Below are 24,723 nucleotides of genomic sequence, written 5' to 3' on the forward strand. Positions count from 1 at the left end.
TTAATACTTGGAAGTGTCCTTGCTCTCCTTCGGGTTTCCCTCCCTGGGTGAGGGTCCTACTCGTCTCACATCCCCAGCGAGTAGTCTCTCCAGTACAGTTTCCACAGGGACAGCTTCTTGGTCTGGCTCTTCTCTTTGGATCTGATAAACCAGGCCAATGTAGGTATCCAGCGTCTGATCATCAATATCAGGATCGATCGTGCAGAAAGCAGTCTTCAGATCATCTGCATTCACCTCTCTGTCGAAAAACAACTCGGTCACTGCTATGCTGTGGTATGTGAAAGGAATATTTACGTATTTGCGCCACAGTGAGAATCCATGCTGCTTGGATTGCAGAGCAAAGATGTCTTTTGATATTGTTATCTCTGCCTCTACTAGTATTCCTTTGTTGTTTAAATACACATGTAATAAAGACGGCTAAGTACTAAATTTCAGAATATGTTATTATGTATGTTATTCTGTTATTCAAATTAACAGAAGTTAGGAAATGTAAATGTTAGACTTGTGATAACCTGGGAAGACCTTCAAAGCGCTCTGTTGCGCACTGTGATATCCCTCGTTACAGAACTACGCTTTCCCTTGCGAATTCAGCGCCCACGTTGGACAGTACTTAACTTCACGGGCATCTACCCACCTTCAGTGTGCTCGGTGCCTGGCACCAGACTTTTTTTCCTAAGCAGTAACTGCCTCTTGTTTATCTTATTTTGAAGCGGAATTATTTCTTTAAATCTGAAGTTGTGGGTCCTGTTCACGCTTCTCACTCCTCAGAACCAACCTCTGAGGATGTACAGGATTTTACTGCTGGTTTTGGAGAGCTGAGGAGTGTTCAGATACAAGGCTTCAAGTTCTGAAGGGGATTATTGGCACTACCAATCTCCTCTACTCACTGCCTGCCTTACCCATGTCCTTTGGGTCAGGAACTGCTGCTGTGCAATGTTTTGTAGAGCAGGACTCAGACAGGTTTTGGTATTTACTGCAATATTCACAGCTGGGGCCCTCCGACAGTGCAGGGGGCCCTGCGCTGGCCATGCACTCCCGTGTCCATGGCGGGGGTTCCCTCCGCACACGCTCTCCTGATAGACTGTCCCCATCAGCCCCTTCCCTCCAGACTCACGTTAAATCTCCCAGCTTGTTCTTCAGCTGTCTCAGGTAGTCCTGCTTCTCCCTGACGTACTGGTCCCTGAGCTTGGCAACGAAAGGTTCAATGTTCCCCTCCTCATCCTGAAAGAAATTACAGGCGCATTAGCACTGAACGTCTGTTCCAGTCTGGATAGGAGCTGCCCCGCAATGTGTAATAAAATAACTTGGATATCCTAGAAATGGAATTTCCATGTGAAAAGTGGAAATAAAGAGAAAGAATATGGAAAAACTCGTATCAGAGAAAAGGCATAAGCTTGCATTGCCGTTGTCTGCAGATGGCCTTCAACTGTTAGAACTTGTGGTGGGCACTGCAACTTTGTTAGTCTGATAAAGCTAATTTAAGCCCTAAATGATGCTTAATCTGAATCAAAAGGAAAACTTAAGTAACATCAGCTTACTTCTTTAAATAAGGATATGTAGTCAATGAGATCTTCAGTGCTGTCCAACTTGTACCTGCTTGCATCGACTAGTTCTTGGATTGACTCTTTCCTTTTCAGGGGAAAAGCTTCCCGCACGGCCATGCTGTATGGAGACAGGCAATGCGGACAGAAGTGTCTATGCTGTTACAATATGAGCACTTAACAACAGCCAGTGAGGCTGGCTGGTTTTTTAGGCTGCCAATTTGTGCACGTATTCCATGGGCCAGATCTTCAAAAAGTCCTTGCTTTCGCAGGAAGCACATTTCGAGAAGCACATGCACCTTCAGACACCAAAACAAGGGCAAAGCTTTCAGCAGATTTTAGGACTCGGGTGAGTGTTGGATGCGCAGCCGAGTGGGAAACTCTGAATGCAACCATGAGTATGGGTTAGCTGGTAGCCCAGATGGAATTGGTTAACGTGTCTGTACCGGAGCAGTGTTCCCAACTAAGTGCTGGAAATGGCTGGTGCTTCTTTTCTGTGCCATGGCCCAAAGAAAGGCTGTATTTAGAGTTTCACTTAAGGCACAGCTGCTTGATGGACTGGGAGAAGACTGACAAACCTTGCACCTGCAGCAAAATACACAGAAATACTTTGTGACCTATCATAGCAGCTTGTGGGAGCACTGTGTAGGGTGCTGTGTCCCCTCGGGGAGCGCGGCAGGGTGCAGGGGCTGCCAGCCTGTTCCAGAGTATGCGTGAGGCAACCCGTGTCTGCTCTCGGGCCTCTTCAGTTGCACTGCTCAAAACCTGCAGTATTGACATTATTCTAAACCTAATGCAGAAGTTATCCAGGATAACCTCCTCCCCTGGCTGCACTGGCAGATAAGCAAAGCAGACTCAGCATATCACAACATCTGACGTGTGCCAGACGTGGGCAGAGCTTGGTGGGCCTCTTGCCTGAACTGCTTGCTGCTCAGGGATCCGCTGTTTGAGCTGTCGCAGGCAGCCAGCTCCTCTTGCAGGCTGGAAATCAGCTGATTCTGGCCATGGTACTGCTCTTCACCTACCTGTGAAACGGGGAAGGTTGACAGGTCAGTATCTATCCCTTGGATGACCTTCAAGAGGGAAGCAAAACTGCAAAAGGACCGTGCTCGCTTCTAAAGCAACTTCTACCTGGGCAGCTTTCAGTGATTTACAAATAATTAAGCAAGCAACGCGGTAGCTTGCAGGGTGGCTGTTCACAGTAGCTTCTTGTTGAACAACTTGCTTAAACTGTGAAGCTCTCAGGTGCAAATGCACAACCTCGATCCCCCAGAATCTTGGGGCAGCCTCCCTGCCCAGAAGGTGGCACTTAATCCCTGCCACTTTCCCATTTCCAAGCAAGACATATAAAAGGACCTGGGAGGGCTACAACATGTCTTTGTGTTACAGGAGATGGAAGGATGAGGCCATGCAGCTAGAGCTCTCCAGCTCTGACGTGGTGCTGGGGAGCAGGGAGCAAGGCTGCCAGGGCCTGCACGGTGCTGCAGTTCAGAAACTATGTCCTGATCTCTACAAACACTGCACAGGGACAGATCATGAGTCAGGAAAGACCTACCGAGAGAAAGAGGCCTGGATCTAAGTGTTGCAAGCATGAGCCTCTCATCGGAGAGGGCAGATGCGATGTGACTAAAGTGTTTGAAACAAATGAGGTCTCCTAGAAGCTTGTTGGGAGCAGTAAGAGCTTGCCATGTCTTGCACGTACAGGATTCCCTTCTCCAGTGTGTGTCAGCGTTTACTTTTATTTTGCAGAGGAAGGCCTGTCACGCTGGGGATGTCCGGGCAGAGGTTGTGGAATTGGGTTGTGGGTTGCCTACCTTCCCGGTGAGTATGTTGTAGAACGAGCTCAGGACATGGCTTGATGGACAGAGCCGCATGTTCTCGTAGAGGGTGTAAGACCATTCCATGGCAGCGGCATCTCCGTACTTCTTCTGGAGGTAGCTGAGAAAGAACTCAGGAAGACAGGATCGCTTCCCTGTCTGCGGATAAGAAGTGAGTAACTCCCATAAGCAGCAGAACTAAATCAAATCTGCCCATTTGATTCTAGCTGTCTATAGATGTCCATCTGTTGGGGATCTCACACAGTGCTAGTGCTGGCTGCAGTCTGCCCCCATTATTAGATCATTCAAAATGTTTCTCCCAGGTTTGTTCTCTGAACGTGGGTAAGTTTACAACAAAGGTCTTCTGTTGCTGAGGCCGATGATAAAGTCTCTCCTACCTATTTTTGTAAAATATGTAGGAACTTGCCACCTGTGAGGCGCTACCCCTTGGTCAGATTTAGCTGAGTTTGGCTCATGGGTTGAGAAATGGAAGCTGTTATTGGAGAAAAGTAAAGCCAGACAGTGATTGCAGCAACCCTATTTCCCCAGGAAACCAAGCTGAAAGTAAAAGACAACTGCTATAGAAAACATTAAGCCATTTAGGGCTGATCTCAGAGATGTTTCTAGGCTTCTAGCTCAAGAGAAGAAACCTGTAAAGTGACTCTGCCTCTCGCAAGGTTGCTCTCATATGACTGAGGCAAAGTACCAGGGCTCGTCCAGTATCCGGGGAGATGGATACTTGTCCCTAACATGGGGAGAATTAAACAGCCACTTCTATTCTCTTTTTGAGTCTTGTACCATCCTGGACAGACAACCCAGAATCTCTGCCTTGGTAGAGAACACACCCCTGACCCCTCTTCTTTCCGGTAGTTACTCCCAACCCACCCTGGACAAAGAAAAGGAAATTCTTTGTTTTTCATGTAAAAAAACCAAAGCACTTTTATATTAATTCATTTACCAAGATAAATTATTTTTTTTGCCCCAGCTCCTCGATTTTCCTGTTCCTCTCTCGGACGGGCACAAACGCCGTGGAGCTTAACAATGGATTGGCATGGGTTAAAATCAACCCAGCAATAAAACCCTGGCCTTACTTTGGCTTCACAGATGTTGCCAAGGTTTCCACCACCTCAGAACAGAAGCTGCATCGTCATGATCTCTGGTCTACGGAGCGCCGTCGCACCCCAGAATAACAGCAGTCGATCTAGCTGAGGTCTCAGACTCGTGAGCGTGGCTGACGTAGCTCAGGGTGACTGCAGTGGTTCCAGAGGTGGTTCCTCCAGATGAAGCACTAGGCAGGACACGGGGGAGACCCTGGCTTCCCAAGCTGCATTGACTTATAACAAATGTTTGTGGAGAAGGAAAATGGGACAAACCTGCTGTTCTAGTGCAATTTTCTCCTTCCAGACATCCCTTAGGATGTTCACCACATCCTTCTTAGTCAGCTTTTTGTTCTTGACTTCACCTTCATGCCTCAGGTACACAGGAACTTTGTCACCTTTGCCCTAAGCAATGGAAAAGAAACACAGATATAGGGAAGGCACTCACCTCACTGGTGAACAAAGCCATGTTGTCAGCATCTAAAGGCATTAAAAGGAGTCATTTGTGTGGGTCTCAGTCCCAGTACTATAAAGCACATCTGTCAGTACCTCTGCAGCATGCCTCAACTGCTCCAGGGTGGACCTGCGTAAGTTGGGGCCCATGCTAGCCACATTGCCCATTGCCCACAGTTACACTATTTAAAACTTAGCATTTTGTGGAACAGTAGCTGCAGAGGAGGAGGGCATGGGACTTTCGGCAGCAGCGGGCTGATGGACCTTGTCCTTTGACAAAATGGGACTGTGTGAGAGGTTCTGCCCAGGAAGAATAGAAAAGGAAAGATCTTCCTTGGAAATATCTTCCAGGAATGGCAGGGCAAACAGTTCAAGCTTCTGGAAAGGCTGTGGAAAAGATGTTGATAGGACCAAAGAAATGCTACTCTGTCTCTGGGAAAACCTTTGGATATAGTTATGCTCGGTATGGTGTGAAGAATCCTTGTAACACTTCCTTGTCCCTGCATCATTTCCTGATTCCTCCACGTGCTGGGGTGCAGCGCAATGGGATGGTGCGAGTTGAATTAACTTCCTGATGCCACAAAAAGGAGTCATCCCCTGCTATATAGTCTTGCTGCTTTTAGTCATTCTGGTGCTTGTCTGAGTTCATCTCATCAGCAGAGAACTGATCTGGGAAAAAGCCGAACGCTGCTCTGCTGGACGCTTCCCCGTTGCCGCAGCCAGTACCAGGGAGCAGGGACCAGGGAGAAGGATGAGGCTTTTCAGTAGCAGCAAGTTCTTAATTTGTCTCAGCCATATAGTGCAGCATCAGTAGGGGCTCTAGCCCACTAGTAACACCTGCATGTCTGATTCACGTGGCATCATTGTAAAACGTGGCTAATCGGCATGGCAGTGTTGGGTTGATGGTTGGGCTTGATGATCTTAAAGGTCTTTTCCAACCTTAATGATTCTGTGATTCTAATACTTCAGCTGTGTCTTCAGTACGCCCACTCCCAATTTCAGCTTTTCTATTGCACCTGAGTTTTTCTAGCTTTAAAGTTTTTGGTGGTTACACTAATGGGAAGGTGAATATTGAAGACACTAGCCATGAAAGCAATTCTCCCACCTTCCTAATGGATATTTATTACCAATTAATCTCAGTGGAAGCAAGCAGAGAAGAAAGCTTGCACATACCCATCCAGGGAAGACATTTATCTCCTTCAGCACTCCTGTTCCTATTTCTTCCAGAAGCACATCCACCAGCTGATCGCTGGTCTTCCCCTCAGCCAGACAGCCCCACCGCTCAGCTCCACCAGGAATCACCTCTGCAACGGCAAAAAGACGCTGAGCTGCTAGAAGAGGAGAACATGCCCGCATATACTGGGTTTTGTGTGACTCCCACTAGGAGCCTTATGATAGATACAGATCTTGAGACATCTAGTTTGTCTCCTAAGAGGTCGAAGGCAAAATGGAATACGCTGCAAGCTCCTCTCTCGGCCCACTGCCTAAAAGCCAAGGAGAAAATGGGCTGTGGCAGATGAGAAATGCACCACAGGAAAGTGTTTAAAGATGAGCTGCCTTAAGCAAACCACTACTGAATACTTTTGGCACCTGAACACTTTGCCCAGTTCGGCCGGGGCGTGCGGTTGTGCTGAACTCGCTGGAGTTCAGCGCAGAAGTTGTCTCGCTCTTCTGCAGTCTCTCTGTGGATTTCCAGCAGTGTTTCATATTCCGTATGGAGTTGATCAAAATCCTTCTGCAGAGTCTTCATCTAAAGGGTACAGAAAGGAGGACTGTAACAAACTAACCAGAGTAGCAGAAATTTTCTGTTGCTGTCAGACAGCTTCAGCGAGCAGTCAGTGTAATCCATAGACATACGGAGAGCTGTCCTTGGCTAATGGCTTCTAGATGGGAAAAAAATAAATGATTTATTAAATTTTATTGTTACCGTTTACAAAAACTTCTGACAAAACATGTCAATGACCCTTTTATACCTGTTCTTGTGTTTAAAAATAGATCTTAATCCGCTAATTAAGAGAGCAAAATCCACTTATAGAAAATAGATCTTAAAAAAAATAAAAACAGAAAATAGATCTTAATCCACTAATTAAGAGAGAGCAAGAGAAACATAGGTTTTTGTTGTAGAAATTTTTACATGCATCCCCTTCAGATCCACTATACTTTATTTAGGAAGTTTCTTTTTTATATGATTTATCTTTGTATACTACTACAAAGATACATCGTGATTCAGAGGTAACCACAGCTCTCGTCTGGGTTTTGAGGGTTGTGCCTGTATTTATTGCGCTGCAAGGTCGGGACATGAACAGTGGATCAAGCTGTGCCATTAGTGTTGGGCTCCTCACTCCAAGAAGGACGTCGAGGTGCTGGAGCATGTCCAGAGAAGGGCAACGGAGCTGGGGAGGGGTCTGGAGCACAAGTCTGATGAGGAGTGGCTGAGGGAACTGGGGTTGTTCAGTCTGGAGAAGAGGAGGCTGAGGGGAGACCTCATCGCTCTCTACAACTACCTGAAAGGGAGTTGTGGTGAGGTGGGTGTTGGTCTCTTCTCCCCAGTAACTAGTGACAGGATGAGAGGAAATGGCCTCAAGTTGCGCCAGTTGCTGGATATTAGGAAAAATTTCTTCACTGAGAGGGTGGTCAGGCATTGGAACAGGCTGCCCAGGGAGGTGGTGGAGTCGCCATCTCTGGAAGTGTTCAAAAAACATGTGGATGTGGCACTTCGGGATGTGGTTTAGTGGGCATGGTGGTGTTGGGTTGATGGTTGGACTTGATGATCTTAAAGGTCTTTTCCAACCTTAATGATTCTGTGACAGCCAGGGCTGGAATGGAGCTGCCAACAGCCCAGATGTACCTGGGACAGCCCAGCACTGCTTTTCTGAAGCACAAGTTAAATTACTGGAGTTAATGGAGGTTTTCAACCATCCCTCTTCACAGCTGTGTGCTAGCTACGTGGTGGGATCCAATGTGTTCTCTTTTTTACTTCCTTCTGGAGATCAGGTCACTGCCACTCTGCCACTGTGGGGTTGGAAGCAGACCCCATCCTAGCCACTGGTGTGTGTTATCCCTTCGCTGTCCTGCATGTGAACATGGCGTTGCTCCTGTGCGTCTCCAGTGCAAGCCAAGCAAACGTGTATTGTGAAAAGGCAGCAAACAGATACGACATGAGGAACCTAGTCCAGTTCTTTCACAGCTGGAAAATGCGTTCATCAGCCCCATAGTTCAGTTGATGACCTTGGCTAAAGAAGCCATTTAATACCACTGGAAAAGGCAAAAACCCAGCTAGACAGATAAAGCATTAGTAGCCCAGCAGTAGTTTCAGTTAGCCGTGGTTTGGATATAACTGTGCAAATGTGAGGTGAACCTAGTTCATTTATTTCTATATATGTGATTACTTCAGACAGTAGTTCTCAAGCTGTGATCTGTGGGCTTTTGGCGGTCTGTGGGCCATTATAGCTTTTACTGTGTTAATTAAGTTAAAACTGATGCTAAGGGTTTGTGACAGTACACTAATTTTGAGTGCTCTGGCAGGATGTGATTCCAATAGAAAGGGAGCTTTTGAGGATTAGAAGACAGTGGCTTCACATATGTACAAAAACCAAATACCCGTATGTGACCTCTAGGTTTACTGAGTCCCTGTCTCAACCTGACTACTGAAGCACCATGTTATGTTTGTATTTGTGGTACAGCTTGAAAATGAGGAGCTTATGCTCACCTCCTGAAGTAAATCAGAGTGTTTTTTCTCCAGTGATTCAAAATCTCTCCTGGGCACGACATCTCCGTAGTCTGCCACCATTGTGTTCAGCTTCAGCTGGGCTTTTGTGAGGTCCTGCCGAGCTATCTTCAACGCCAAAGTTAACTTCACCACATCTTCACCCTTGACATCTTTAAACAACAGCCATCGATGAAAGCCCGTGACAGTAAAATTGTGGTTTTTTAAGCTATTAAAAATAGCTTCTATTAAGCTTTTAGACCACAAAACCCTACAAAGTGTCAGCAAGAGTTGAATGGGTGTAGATTGTATTATTATTATTATTATTATTATTATTATTATTATTATTATTAGCAAGTCCAAGAGTATGTTGCAGCGTTCACATTCCCACCCGCTGTCTTGCCTCCTCTCCCATGCACACACACATATTCAAAGGCTCAGGCTTGGTTTTGATTAAGAGAAAGGATCATGGGCGGGCGAGCCCATACACAGGTGCAATGGCTACAGCCAGAGAGCAAGAAGCAGTAGCGCTACAGGTGTGCGTAACCAGACTGTGGATCAACGGAGATCACGTACTGAAAGGCTCCCTACCACCATGAGTAGCCTCTGTGCCAGGTATTTGTGACATGTGAATTGTGGACAGGCACAAAGCTGCCATCTGTGGCTGGGTAAGATGTGCTGACAGCTGGCACTGGAGTCAAAAAAACATAAGGAACTTTTGCATTGGGCAGCTCCTGCCTTCAATTTACCTGATGTGCCAAGCAAAAGCGTTACAAGAATACAAGCAATGACTTAGTGAATCAGATCAGACTTGTAGGTACATCACTGCCTATTCCCTTTCCTACCTATTTATGGACTTTTTGTCCATGAATTTGCCTAACTTCTTTCAAGAATCAAAGCATATTGGAAGATATTTCAGAGATACTCTGAATTTTTTCCTGCAATGCCGCACCCATGTGTGTGCACTTGGGTCTCTGTGCAGGACAGGTTCTTACAGAGATCCACTCTCTCTACCTTGGACTTGGCGACGTGTCATGTCCAGCCGTTCATTGTGCATATCATTCAGTTTTGCTAGAAGGAGTTTGCGGGCACCGTACTCATTGAGGTAGCGAGCATACTCCTCAGCTACGCTTGTCCGCAGATGCTCCACCTGCAGGGAACAGAGGCTTGAACTGATCAGGAGCATAGCATCAGTGGGAATTCTTGGACTGGTTTGGTGGGTCTAGAGCAGACACTACGGAGCAGAGAGTGGGGTAAGGGAAGCAAAATGGGAAAAACTGGAGCAGGAGAGTGGGCAAGAGATAACACCGTAGAAAAGGACAGACCGGATGGAAATATGACAGAAGAGTTCAGACTCAGATGTAGCGTGCAAAAGGGTGCTCTGAGTGATTTGCCTTCTAGAGCGTGAATTTTACACATTTCATCATCTGAGTTACACCATTTCTTTGTTGTAAGCCTGTGTCTAGAAAACCTTCCAGCAACTTATTCTGTCCCTGTTGCTGGTCACACAGGAGAAAAAAAAGCTGCTACTCTTCCCAATTTACTCCACGGGAACTGGTGACAGAAATGTATCTTGGATGGCAACATGGCATTGTATTTGTGGTGTATTTTTAATTTTTTGTTGTCATTTTAAATTTTAATTGCATTTTAAATTAGTGGCAAAGTAAAACTATCAGAAATCTGGAAGTCCAAGAGCTGGGATTGTGTGTAAAAACCACAGCTGATTCCCCTGATGTGCATTTTGTTGCGTGATCGCATCCTCCCACTGCCAGTGCCTGCCTAATCTGCTGGATGGGGAATGAATTTTACTTGTTGCTCAGAAGGCAACTGGTACCTCAGGGAACTCTGACTATTCTGATTCTGATGAGAATTCTGAATTCTCTAAGTCTCATAAAAATACAAGCCCGCTGTAGCAATGCTGTTTTACCTGTGTCCCTACACCATCATAGCCACAACCACGCTGCCACCAGCAGACAAGTCAGCAGCTTAGGTGGATCTTTCCAAGGAATTTTTGAATATCTAACCATGCCACAGTTAGAATATTTGAGTGCTGTCTCAAAAATGGAATCCTGCTTTTAGCAGAATTATTTATCCCAACCTCCTCTTCACTCAAATTGCAAAACTTAAATAGTCCAAACTAGAATTTGGATTCTGGGCTCTATTCTTAGGTAAGGCAAGTATAACTTTGCATAAATTCTTGGTTGCTCCTTTCAGAGAAGGTTCTCTGGCTCTGTGAAGCACTGTGAGTACCAAAAAGTGGAAGTGGCTAGTTCTAAGACTGCAAATGGGAGAGATATTTATAAGCATTTTGATCCAGCTAGTGAAACCAAAGCCTCTAAGGTTCACCGAGTGCTAGCTAGATGAATAAGGAGCCTACATAGTCTGGGGAACAAGCAGCAGCTTGTTCTTCTTCACCTTTACCACTTAAACTTAGTACTTCAACTAGTGGAGGAAAGCAAGTTCAGGTAGATTTCCTCATGCTGTTATCACACCTCTGACTACAGCAGAATTGCTGTGTGACAAGGACAATTTGTTTCTTCCTCCTGCTGATTTGTCACCAGGAGGATGGTACAACCCTGGAAGAGGCTGCCCAGGCAGTTGAATGATCACCACCCTGGGAGAATCTCAAAAACTCAGCCAGACAAGTTCATGGCTGATCTGATGTAACATAGGCAATAGTTCTGCTTCATGTGGGAGGTTAGGCTGGAGGCTCTAGATGTTCCTTCCAACCAGCACTTTGATATTTCCTGAATGAGCTGTCAGGGCCCCAAAAACCTTAATTGTCCTGATCAGCCTCAGCTGGACCTTCCACCCACCCACCACCTGCCCGCAGCCAAGCAGCTCTGTTTAAGCTCAGGATGAGGTTTTTCATCGTTGTTGAGCTATGTTGTAGGTGTATCTGCCTCCAGTCTTGTCTCTGTATCCTAACTGGACCTTGGACTGATGTCGTATGTAGCTCTTCTCCTGGATGGACCCCTTTGGATGTCTGTTGCAGTTTTGCCTCCAGTCCTGACTCTAGCCCTATCTCCTGAGTGCTTGCTTCCTCCCCCCCCCTGGGCATTTAAGCCCCCCTGGGCATTTAAGCCCATCGATGGACCCTGGGCTTAAATGCCTCACCTGGAGCTGCTGAGGACAACTGCACCTTGCTTGGTGCTGTGAGACTGGGCTCTGATTGTGTTGCAATCACCTTCAGCTCCTGGCTCGTCCTTTCTCAGGCAGCAGCCCTGCTCTTGTTGCTCTCTGATGGTAATGTCATTTCAGCCTGAGTAGCTGAAACTGTTCAAGAACTGGATAAAGTGGTAATTTAAATTGGAAAGACTTAACTGATCTGGCCTATAGATATCAATGTGACTGCACAGGCAGTAAGATAGCAGGAACAGATTTGAAGATGCTAAGGGTACAATGTTGGAAAAGAGTGCACGTGTTTTTACATAAGAACTTAAAACTTTAGTACCAGGAAGATACTTATTTCCTCCCCGCTTCAAATGTGACACTGGAAGAGCCAGATGGGACAAGAGATACTCGTGAAGGCTTCTGACAGCAGCAGAACAGCCTGTTCCAAGAGACCAGGACATTCTCTGGAGCTGGCCAAGAGCCAGCATCACTGCTGTGCCACATGTTCAGTGCCTGCTCCAGAACTTCTACTGGCATCAAAGGACGAGAGGCTGGGAGGTAAGACACCAGATGTATAAAATACATCTAAATGCAGCTGGGAAACATTTGACTCATCATTGTCTAATTTACCTGAGTCTGAAGAGAATGCTTTTCTTCCTTTATGTTGTCAATGCACTTCAACAAATGTTGTTTCTCTTGCCTTAACGTATTTATTTCATCTTTTTCCTTTTCCTGCAGTGCCAGTATCTGCCGGGTGCACTCCTCAGACACAGTTGTGGCCATAGCCTTCAGGGGCTCTAGGGCACGAATTGTCATCTTCTGATGAGCTAAAGAAAGCAGAGGTGGGGTTCCACAATAAGCCTCAAAGCCTGAATTTTACTCAGCTGGACTGTTGGAAATTCAACCTGGAAACAGTGCTAGTGGGAAGTGGGACTGAACGTGGAGCTTGGACTGGTGAGTGGCTAAGGACTGGGAGTAGTATCTTTTGGGATTATATCCCCTTGTCTATCCAGCTGTGCATATGAACTTCATAAAGATTTCTGATTTCAGCTCATGCTATTTATCCTGGTTTGGAAAATAGAAGATGAACAGTATTTTATTTTGTTTTCTTGAGTACCTAAGGTTTTGATAAGATATAATGAGTACTGATGGCTTTGTCATGTTTCAGTAGGTGGGAAGGTGTCACCATTTAAGCACAGGCAGCATACGGGGCTGAAGACAACTGGTAATTAGCGATTTACCCTCTTTTGTGAAGGCATGTTCTTCGTGAACCTCAGTCTGCTTTCTTGTCTCCCAGTGCATGGTCTCATGCTACCTTTTGTATACAAATTTATTGCCTGCCCACTCTCCCCTCTTTTTAGGTGTTCCTTGACCTCTCTTCTTTTGCCCTTCTCTTCAGTACGTCCAGTAAAGAACACATGTGCTCTTCTTGGCTTTCTCTGCTGTAACGTGTGCTTTTCACTCTCAGCTGTTTCCCCTTTGACTTGAAAATTGTTCTTAAAGATATTTACCTGAGGAACCTAACGACAATACTTGACTTGGGTCCCACATCCTAGTTACAGTTACATGGTAGAATTTCATCTGACGCCACCTCCTTGGTGCGGAGCCTTGTTTTTATGACTAGAAGGAATTCCACCAGGAGAATAAAATGATCAGTGACAGGATAGGATGTGATTCAAAATGAGGTTATGAGCAAGCCTCATTTTGTTTGTGAATAACTGCATTATTCAGAAACCAAAACTGTTCACTCCCTCTCCTGAACAGAAGTAGAGAAATGCTGGTGGATGCTGAATAATCTGACTTGGAAGATTTTTTCCTTCACGGTTAAACCTGGTATTAGCATTTCTGTACAAATACTAGGCAACAGATTTTGCATTTTAAAAGTTAAAACACATACATAAATCTAAGAACAGGAACTACTTTTCTTACTACGCCTGGGCGTGAATTTCCTTCCCACGCTATAACTGTACCAAAAGTTTTGCAAAATGCTTGCACTATGATGCTCACACCAGGACAAGAGATGGCAAAAATTAGAGCATTAGCACAGAGATTCTGCCACTGTGCTGCTTGGTTGCTCAGTGTGACCACGTTAAAACTTCAGCAAACTTGTTTCAAGGCATAGTTTGAGCGTTTCACAACTGACTCCTGACCACAAGCAAATCCCTTTAAATTAAGCGTGACAGGACGTTTAATTGCAGGTGCCTAGCGTGTCAGAAGTTAGAGCACAACTCGTTGGCTGCCAAAGTGATTATTTTGTAGTGTGGACACTGGCCAGGCTGTGGTGCAGCTCATCGCACATACAGAATTGCTGGATGGACCCAGAAGTCTCAGCACCACAAAGGAGTCATTGTGACTGTGGACATAGCAACTTGAATATTATTTGAAGAAAAAGAAATAATATTATTTGAATAACAATAATAATAAATAAAAATTAAATCGCACAATAAATAATTCTAATCAAGAATATTCTTGATTAGAAATGGATTCAGCTGTGGATAACATCAGCATGAAGACCTACCCTGTCACTCAGCTTTGTCTTAGAGGAGCTCACAGTAACATAACCACTATCTCAGATCAAGCTAACGGCTGTAGGCATTTGATGGCGCTCTCCTCCACAGTGCTACTTTTCCAAATTCTGCTTAGTACCTTCACATTCACGTGCACTGACTCCAGAAACGATGCCGTAAGGCCTCAGGGCTGGCTCAACACAACCTTAACACCCAAAGGAGCTGCAGCTGTACGGCCAGTTCTGGCAGAAGACAGATAATTGCAAGCAACCAGCACAGGCTGCGCATCCCTGTTGCCATCAGAGGCTGCTGCCTTCTCCGCTCTGCGTGCTCAGCTATGCACGTGCTAGCTACTTCAAACGTCGTGCTGCCAAAATGATGTAGCTAAATATACTGTGTAAGCAGCATCATTTTAAGACAACATTTAATAATACCTTTTTAAAAAAAAAAACAAAAAACAACCCAGATTATTTTGACTGAACTGGGAATTTGTTGTAATGCCAGCAGATTTAAGGGGAGAACCCGCCCCCGGCAGTGGGTGCAGTGGTCATCACCTTAAATGTCATAGAGGCTAAGCTAGTACAGGATACATGACTAGGGCAGAAAAAACAGAGTAAGACAAAGCTGCTAAATCAGACTGCAGAGCTAGTAGCCGGGTAGCTGAGAAATACAATGCTGTGGTGTAAAGGAGGTTTAGTTTCGGTTTCAAAAGGAGCTGAACTGCTGCAGATAGAGTATGTGTGTTAGGTGGAGTGACGAGACATCTTTCGAAGCAAACTGTCCCATTTATCAGCTCCAGAGCTGCACCTTAAGACTCCAAGCACTATAGTGAGGGACTATAAATAGAATATAAATGATGTTGGGAGCCCTCAGAATGGTCACCTCTCACAGATTTTAAAGAACTTGTTTTTGTTAAGCACAGTCAGACATAATTTAAGAATAAAGATAAATATTTAGGAGCGCAGTTCTACAAATCAGTACATTTCCTTCTTTTTGTCTTTTGTACTCTTTCTCCTCTCAAACACTTGCTTTTGTCACTTGCTTTTGTCTCTTCCCTAGCACAGGCATTTTCTTGAGCAATTCAACTCACTGAACCAACAGGAAACTTTGCAGCTCTTGGTCTTTGTTTTTCTTGCTGGGTGAGTCGACTCAGCTCATAGAGGTGTCCAGTGAGTGGCAGAGCTGGTGGGTTAGCGGCAGTGGGAATGCACCGTCAAGACTGGGGAAGTGGGACCTTCTTGTTTCCGTGGCCATGAGTTGTTGGGTTGGATTAGATCATTGCTTCCCTGGCCAGGCAGGTAAGCTGATGTCTCTGCTAGGTAGGGAGGAGGAAGCCTGGAAATCACTTACTGATAACCCCATCCAACACCATTAGCTAAAAGGGGATGGAAGCCATGCAGGCCTCATTAGCAAGGTAAAATCTGTAATTAGGAAAATGAGTTTGTCCTCAACATACAGAAAGGTGGGAGGATCCCAATCCCAACTTAAAAAAAATTTAAAAATATTCCCTTTTTTTTAATACTTAGAGCTTCAAGTACAGTTGCTACCACGGCCTATTGGTTCACTAGCATTCAGGTGACTTCCAGACATAAAGCTATCATAAAAGATATGTCTTGCTGGGATCCAGAGACTTCAAAGGAAAAAAAAAAAAGGGAAATATCACATCCAAGAAATATGGGGGAATCGGTAAATAAATAGTAAAAAAAAAAAGCTTCAGAAAGCAGTACTAGATAGGCTACAGCATGGACACCAGTAATCTCTCTGGGAGCTGAAAGAAATGTCTACTAAAGAGTTCTGGATGGAAACTGATTTTAAAAAGATGTTTTTATATAATGCTTAAAACTGACTTATTCACCTGGTTGAAGTATACTGTGCAAAGAAAGATTTTTGTCTATAATGAGGGACTATGGTTAGGTAGCCCAGTTAACAGGTACTGGGATAAACAATATATATCCTGTAAGAGACTGTCGACATTTGATAGCTGCTCAGTGCCCAGTGTGAAATGAGCTCCTGGTTACAGTCTATTTCTAGCCCTCTGTGACTGTTTACAAAGTAGTGGTATCACGGTGGCATCTGAATGCCAACCAAAGCTTACAGCACCCTAAGAATGGCCAGGGAACAGGCAGTTCAGCTCTCCACCCTGCCTTGCTTCAGGAGTAATTCAAGCTTCGAGTTACCAGTGCAAGTGCATCCAAATATATTAGTACAGTAGGCTCCACTATGAATGTGATTGTCCCAGAAAAACCTTGAGACACCGCTGTTGCCTGAACTGTCTATGTGGTGAAGATTTAGAAAAAAATCTAAAAATCTTAAATCTAAAAATTTAAAATGTTTTACGAAAAAAAGGCCTCCAACAACTTCATCTTCTATATGAAGGAAATAGAGCTAATGGACCAGAAAGGTGGTTTTATCAGTTGACATCTATTTAGGCTGTTCATCCTATATATGTATCCAACACAAGTATGCTTTGTAAGAACATGTCTCCATTAGTGCTTTTCCCCCACAGGTCAAAATCCAAGAGCTTACCCAAGGTAACTTCATATTCATTCTTTATAGCTGACAGCAAGGGTTTGTAGGTCTTGAAGTTGTCTATGAAGGATTCAAAGATGTCTCTGTAGGGCTGAGAGAAGAAAGAGAGCTTGAGAAAACATTCAGTGGCACATTTTTCAGGATTCAGAGATAGCTGTTTTGTCCAACACAAATGGCATCTAATGACAGTGAGAATAAAAATCCTGCTAACGCATTTTATTTCATCTCTCCATCTTTGGTTCACTGTCCCAAATGCATGATAGGAAGATGCAGTTCTCTCCCCTGTTGATAGGCAGCACAGCACGATGGAGAGCAAACAAAGATTTTAGTGGCCGAAGAGAAGCTTTGATCAAGTCTGTCAGGGCATGGCTCTACAATATGATCCTGTTCAGATGGAGCCGACTAGAACTCAAGGACGTAACGACATGGATGTTAAAGATATGAAACAAGATCATATTGCTGCTTTTCTTGCCTATTTTGTTAAGTTAAATGGCAAGCTTTGCAAAGCAGAGATAGTCTCGCTGCAGATGTCCTTCTCAGCAGAATAAAACTTGTTCAGAGAGGAAAGTTGAACTCCCATTGTGTACCTGGGCTGTGGGAAGACTTCACTGGTCATAAGCAATGTTCTTACTGGGCATACTTCACTATTAAATACAATTAAACACACCATGTAAGACAGTAAAAATATTTTCAAAGCAGAAACACATTTATGAAACCTCTATTTTCTCTTCCCATTAGTCACTCTTTGTTTCTCTCCAGTCTCTTCCATCTACCACTTTCTTTCCCCACCACTACAGGATTCCTTTGAGAATGAGCATTTGAATTAATTTGTGCAGAGAAAATTGAATCCAAATTTCCCACACTCTGTGTAAATGCTCTAATTGCAGGATATTGCAAAAACAGGAGTACCCACTCCTACTCTATCTATGTTTTGAATTAAAATGGTGGTTCTCAATGTCTCCATGAGGTGTGTCCTCAAACATGCACAACAAATGCTGCAAATTTTGGGGATCCTGATTAGGCTCAGGCAACAGCTAGGTGAGAAAGCTCCTTCTTGTCACATGCAGGAACCTAACTTCAGAAATTAAATGTTTTGCAGTGAAAATTTGGGAGCCTACACACTTGCTGCTTTATGGGTTTACACAGGAATCTTCAGGAGTTTAGTGACTAAATGCTGTTTCACATCCATTTTAGATTACCAAGTCTTTTTGAAGACTTGGGCTTTGATTTGAAAATGGAAACAGCTATAGAAGATGTGGAGTACACAAGATATGAACAACCCAACTGCTTTCTGTGCTAGTTTTCTAACATGAGCTGCAAATGCACTTATCTAATACTACCCGTTGGTGCCTACTCTTCTCATCTACTTTTTCCTTTGGATGGCCTATTTAAGTAATCCATCTCAGCATGTAGTTTCAAGTCAAGAGAACTCTGTATCAGACCTGTAACTTCAGTTCTTGAGAGTTCTTTTTAGTCAGATCAAGAGACTGCAGCTCCTTCCTTAAATAGGACTCCAGTTTCTCCAAGTATTGTGGCTTTGGAATGGTGAGAAGGGCCTGTTTATTGCTGCAGAGACACAGGAAAAGAATGGACACGTGGACTTGTGTATGTCATATACATAAGAATGAACTCATAATAAATCAGCTCAAGGATCTTTGTTTTCTCCCTATTGCCCATTGCTTCACAGCAGGACTTTTTTTTAACTGTAGTACATATATATTCTCTCAAAGCATACAAGGGATGATTTAAAATTCCTTGACGGAGCAGGAATCTGTTGATTCCTGTTGTAATTGCTATTACTACTCTTCAGTTTAAGAACTTCATAATGCTTTCGGGTAGAAAAAAACAGGTGAGTGGGTTCTCTGTGCCAGAAAAGAATAAATACTAATCATGTCATTTGAAATGGGTCAAGGAGAACAGACATTTGAAAAAAAGAACTCATAACGTAGTACATCTCCTGAGATTCTAGGTTCCTCAGGAGGTTCTAGGCCAAATGTCCCTTTGCTGGATATTTTCATCCATATTTCATATTAAAACCAGCTAGAATTAAAACTAAAAAGCCCAACTATCCTTATTATATCATCCACAACTGTGTCCTGCAGTCTGTCAGAGCCCTGAGTGCACCAACAGGCTCTGCAACCTCTTCCCCTAGCCCTGGGTGTTTGGGTGCCTGTGTTCAAGGGGAGGTGGGACCCCACAGGGTGACAGGAAGGAAACCAGGGCGAATGACTTGCTCAGCAGGGCACAATGCCACAGGACTTGAACAAGAATAGCAGAGCAGGTCCCTGGATGGTAGCCGGGGTCATCCATAGTTCAGTGATGGTCAGGCAAGTCCGCAATGATGAGGAAGGTCCGATGTCAAGCTGGGATCTCAAGTCAGCAGGCTGGGGTCAGTGAGGTGCAAGATAGATGTGGCTACACCATAGCTCCAGCAAGAACCTAAGGCAAGTGAGCCTGAGTGAAGGCTTCTCACATCTCTTTCTCACACAGCTCTTGTTACAGCACCTGATCCCAGGTTACCCAGCTGGGCTGCATCAGAACCGGTCTTGAGCCCAGGCACCGAAACACCTAGGACTGGAGAAGAGCTTGCAGAGCCTGTTGGTGCACTCAAGGCCCTGACAGGGTCCTCCGTAATGTCGGTCAATGAATCATTCAATGATAGCATTTTATGGTAATGGTTATACTAAGCATGACTCGCTATTACGTAAATACTTGACATCTCCTATAGAGCTACTATTCAGAACCAACAATGTCTTCTCTGTCAATGCTGAACTCTTGTGGGGTAACCCAACATCATTGTTCACACTAACACTGGAAGAGATGCTGTTCCGTAACGTCTTAGTTTTCATAATCTGCTTCCAGCAATCTTGGTGACTTAACCAGCAGCACAGGCTGAGCTTACCTAGACTGCCTCTCCTCTGGGGCGCAGCAGGGTTTGTGATTCTTTAGGACGGTCTGCCCAGATGCAAATGCAGGCCATGTGGACCAGTGGCCTCGAGCAGAAAGCTGAAAAGACTGGAAGGAAAAAAACCCCTTTGCTGTATCTGAGTGCTATAAACTCACAACAAAGAGCCAAAATCCAGAATCAGTAGAACTACCTATGAAAGACAAGGGCCGTACCCTGAAACTCTTCTCAGCCAGAACTGGTCACACCTAGAAAACCCAGTAAACATTTTTTGTTCTTTGAAAAAATCATCTTTCCAGACTAGTACCATTTGTTAAACACCTCTGAACAATCTCCTGGTAGCTACAGTTCACGTTGGCTAGATTACATGATTGTGGGAAAGTCACATCATTGGGTGAAAAATGGTTTCTTGGTCTACACTGGGACCACTTTATTTTCCCAAGGTCCTTTATTTTCCAAAGGATCACACAAAGAGATCAGAATTTTGCATTAATCCAGATGAAACACAAAATGACAGGTTAGACTTAGGTCTCACTTCCACTAGGGAGTTTTGCACTGGGGTGTGTCCCCCACGGTAAGGGCACGTTGAGCTAGGTTAATTCATATAGGTCATGAGTTTTAAATGCAAGTTGGTGACCCTACACAAAACAGCTGAATTTGCATCAGTGCAGAACATCATGAAGACAAGGTCCGAGGAACAGATTTAGGTCTGAGGAATAGTAAAAAAGAACGTGATAAATGCATTTTCCTTCAGAAATTGCAAACTCTTCTGAAAGCAAAATCCTTTTAATTTTAAGAGGCTGGTCATTTCTATCTTGGAACTTTCTCAGTTTTTCTTTGGAGGGCAAAGAAGCCAGCTATGCTGGATTGCTCTACTTTATCTTCTAATAAATAATTCGTATGCGATTGTCCAATACAAATCCCTCCCTATTCTGTAAAATTTACCGAAAAATTAATCATGGGCAAACAGGACGGTTTGACTTTCAAAACCCAAACTTCAGACTGACGAAGCCTTGAAACAGTTAAAGCCTCAGAAGTTTAAATGCCCTAATTTCAGCCGAAGCAGCAGGAAAATTACATTGGAGAAATAGTAAGATTCCAATTTATTGAGAGTTGAAAATCTTTTGTGCAATGAGGGAAGTGCTTACAGAATGTCCCAGTTCTAAGGACAAAATAATATTTTAAGTTCTTGTACTAATGCAGCACATACAGCTTGTCGTAGAAGTGGCACATTCCTGAAGTACAACCAAAATGCTAATGAAAAAGAACCCAAAAATAAACAACACATGACTTCTATAGAGCTTAACCTCCCATTAGTTTGTTGGTATACATGTTCCTGGGATATATTTTCTCATAATTTGGATACAGATTTTTCCCATGCTTGCTTATTTTATTTACTAAGACTGATAAATACTAGGGAGCAGATGTTCCTGTAGGATGCTTTGTGTGTTTTGGTTTTTTTTAAGCTATATGGGTCAAATTCTGGCTTCAGTATTTGGCATGTATGTCCACTCAAAAAGTTGCAGCCAAGAACAGCATTTATATTCCTCTCTTCTTTCCTCCATCCTTAAAAATGCAGTCATTTATTCACAAAGATGATATCTGAATCTGAAATTCAAGAGTTAGCAGCAACATACAGGTTTTTCTCTCTGTATATATATATTAAAGAAAGATTAAAATAATTAGAACCTGCTTGACTTCCTAATAGTTCGGGATGCTCCCTGGGCTTCCAGCAAGATTCAAAGTTGACCAAGTTAGCTAAAGTTTGGATATTTCACTGGAATTCTTCAACTCACCGGAGTCTTCTGATTCTTGGACAGGATGTATTTCAGACTGTTGATACGTGTTTGGCAATCTGGAGTCTCAGAGGAAGATTCAGGAGCAGTCCTGTGCAATGGCAAGAAAGAAACTTTTCAAAATATACAGAATTAACTAAATATACAGTGGAGACTGAGACTCTGGCTCATGTATACCTAAGGTAAGCGGTCAGCTATGAAGTGCCTGATGGATGAAAAGATCCAATAGGATAACATACAGGGAGGGACTGATGGAAACATATGAACTCCAGGATTAGCTACTTGATAACTGGCACAACGTTGGGTACCTTCCTCACCATCCCAATGAGAGCAACCGGGCTGAACCGTGCAGCTGGGTGAGCCTGGAGGTGTTGGTCTTCTGAAGAGGCGAGATTAGAAAGAGAGCTAGAAAACCCGTTGCCCATGGGTCAAGGACCAGGATTTGGGGTCCCAAAAGTGCCTGCAAAGCCAGTTCCCTGTGGTGGCAGTCGTGCCGTGGCACAGATGGCCTGGTGGCCGGTAGAACTGGCAAACCATGGAACAAATATAACCAGAAACTCTCTTTCCTAGATGAGAAACTGGCATGTACAGCTGAAAGGCCTTTTAAGAAGTAAGACCACAGTTGTATTTTAGGGAAAATGAGGGTTGCCATGATATAGTAAAGCAATCCAGAAATCACAGTGAATTTGCAGTCACTACGTTGGCACAGCAGGACCACACACTCAGCTTGATACCTCAGCATTGGCTTCAGCTGCCAGTATGGTTTGATGCTCGGGTGGCAGGTAGCTGTTCGACCTTCAGCAGATCCAACTCTCCAACCATCTGCTTTCCAGGGGAGGTGTGCATGGGGTGAGCTGGACTAGCTTTCAGAGGAGTCCACCAAGGGCCAGCGTTGGGGTGAGAGATCATAGCTGTTGGATCTCCTACCCTCGCATATAAAATGGCAGCCTCAAGCTGCAGCTCTGTAAAACGTGGTAACAGCTTAGCACTGCTGAAAGGGGAGGTCCCGTTTCTCTCCCCAACACAACAAGCTCCTGATGCCTACCTAGTGTTAGCTCTGTTGTGTGCTGGACAACTCTCTGAGCTGGTTTAGTCCGCTAATCCAAGGGAAAACCTGCAGTAACCCAGTTCAGACTGACTAAAAACACAACACGAGAGTTCACCTCTCAGTGGGGGAGCAATTCCACAGATGGCAGTGAGGTCGGAGACGGAAAGCCCAAGCAGCTGGGCCAGCCTGCCCAAGGAACCAGACCTTTGGGGGAGATTCCCCGAGACACCGTGAGCTGATCTAGCAGCTTACTGCTCTTAAAAAGCTCTGCTCTCCCACACCCTCTCCTCCTCCTAGCTGATCCTCCTGCTCTTTACCCTGTGTTGCTGCCACTGCTCATCACACCTCTTTATAAGCTGCTTTAAGTCATCACCTCAGCAGAAAACTAACCCAGCATCATCTTTTAATTTTGCTTAGTGATCAGACAGACGCCCAGAAGACGCTTCATTCTTGCGAGAAGATTGTACCTGGCACAACATGGTTCCGTGGCACAGTTCCACCACACAAGGAAGCCATGGAAACTCGTGCCATGAGCCTGGCTACAGGGAGGCATAGAAAAGCAGCAGCAACGGGGAGCTACAGCTGAGAATATCAAACTCCACTATCCAGGGACACTCCAGGAGCAGGATGAGTATGACGTGGCCTGTGGTTGTGTTTTGAAAGTCTCCAGTATGTAACAGACCATTAAACATACAGTAATGTATGTTTTAGAATCAGAAGGGCGCTTTTCATGCATTTAAACAAAATAAGGTTCCTAGCTATCCAGAAATGCACCTTCTTCTTATCTGCAGCTAATCTTGCGACCAGTTTGATAGTCAAAGTACTGAGCGCTCTCTTCTTCCATTTGCTTTCATAAAAGCTGAGCGCACTTACCACTCAAGAGCACATGCCTCTTTTTTTTCTTGCAGGATGGAATCTTAAGATAATGGCAGTCTTTACAGCCACATCAGTCAGCATGCTACCAGCCATGACAGCTTTTCACTCACCTGACAAGAGCCGGGTCTCCGACTGCATGATGGCCCATGTTTGAAAACTGTAAGGTGCCTGTTCCCAGGCAATCACATTAAGTGAAAAAAGAAGTGCCCATGACTTTCCCCCCCGAGTGAAAATGATCGTTACCTGGGCTGTGGTACAGACAGCCTGGATTTGGAATGGATGGCTTTTTCAGCATTGTGAAAGCTAGCAAAATTGATGCAAGAAAAACCTTTCTCATTTGATGAAAGATACTTCCCAGGAGCACAAAAACATACAACTTCAATATAATCAAAGTTGCTTTCACCGTATGTACATTTTCTTGAATGGATGTAGACATGGCTCTCCATATTGGAGTTCTCCAGCAGAAAAGGCAGTGATCGCATGCTTTTACACTACCTGCATTATACAACTCTGAGATCTGAAGATTAAAAACCTCTCTGTGGGTATAAGTTTGGCCTGCACTGGGCCGGAGGGAGGCTCAAGACATACAAAGAAAAGTAATCTTGGCCACGAACACTCTAGAATTTTCCTTTTGAGGCAGCCCAGGCAGTTGTCAGAGCTTCCAGTGGACCTTGATTACCTTGATCAGCCTCAGGCAACACCCTCACCCATGCACCCTCTTGCCATTTGGTCCAGGAGCTCCATGTAAGCTCAGGCCTGGGCTTAGGAAAGAGAGGAGGCCTCTCTGCTTTTACAACTGCTCAGGCTAGCTGGAATGAGGTATCGAGGGTAGAGACAGATGCTTTGATAAAAGACTGGTATGGAAATCAAGTAGTAGGGAGAGGCCCTGCTTTCCAAACCATAAACAAACTATAGCTAGCTATAAACGGTAACAACTGCAAGCTAAATACCACAGGAATCACTCGACAAGTTCCTTGCTCCGCTGTGAGTGAGCCTGGCCCTTGCTACAGAAATGCCGTGTCCTAAAGTTCCACGAGCGGTTCGGGAGAGCCTTCCTCACGGTTCATTTACACTTCCAGACAGGCTGGTGTGGTGAACCGTGTCCCACCGCCCCAGCTCTGGCCCGACGCCGGCTCTCGGCGGGCGGGGCGGGGTGACAGCGCCCGCGGCCTCCCAGCCCGTACGTGTGGCAGGGCCGGGGAGGCCCCACGACCCCGCGGGAAGGGAAGGGCCCTGCTCGGCTCATCCTTGCGGGGCCCGGATGCCGATATCCCTCTCTGTCCTTCCCTCCGGCCCGGCCCTTACCGGCCCGGTGGAGCGCGGCGCGCCGCCAT

At 44.9% G+C, this 24,723-nt stretch overlaps 1 protein-coding gene across 1 annotated transcript; it reads right to left on the reverse strand.

The window, feature by feature from the left end:
- Positions 1 to 24,723, reverse strand: TSNAXIP1 (translin associated factor X interacting protein 1; the record flags this gene model as incomplete). The annotated part of the gene is made up of 16 exons (XM_082005623.1): positions 1 to 238; positions 1,115 to 1,221; positions 1,539 to 1,662; positions 2,457 to 2,566; positions 3,356 to 3,517; positions 4,732 to 4,860; positions 6,082 to 6,212; positions 6,499 to 6,658; positions 8,618 to 8,787; positions 9,620 to 9,764; positions 12,359 to 12,555; positions 16,762 to 16,855; positions 18,207 to 18,330; positions 19,667 to 19,770; positions 21,466 to 21,556; positions 24,695 to 24,723. The coding sequence occupies 16 exons, from the start codon at positions 24,721 to 24,723 to the stop codon at positions 1 to 3; spliced, it is 2,115 nt and encodes a 704-aa protein (XP_081861749.1).

The sequence above is a fragment of the Phaethon aethereus genome (genome assembly GCF_964289735.1).
Source record: "Phaethon aethereus genome assembly, chromosome: 13".
In the NCBI taxonomy this organism is placed as follows: Eukaryota; Metazoa; Chordata; class Aves; order Phaethontiformes; family Phaethontidae; genus Phaethon; species Phaethon aethereus.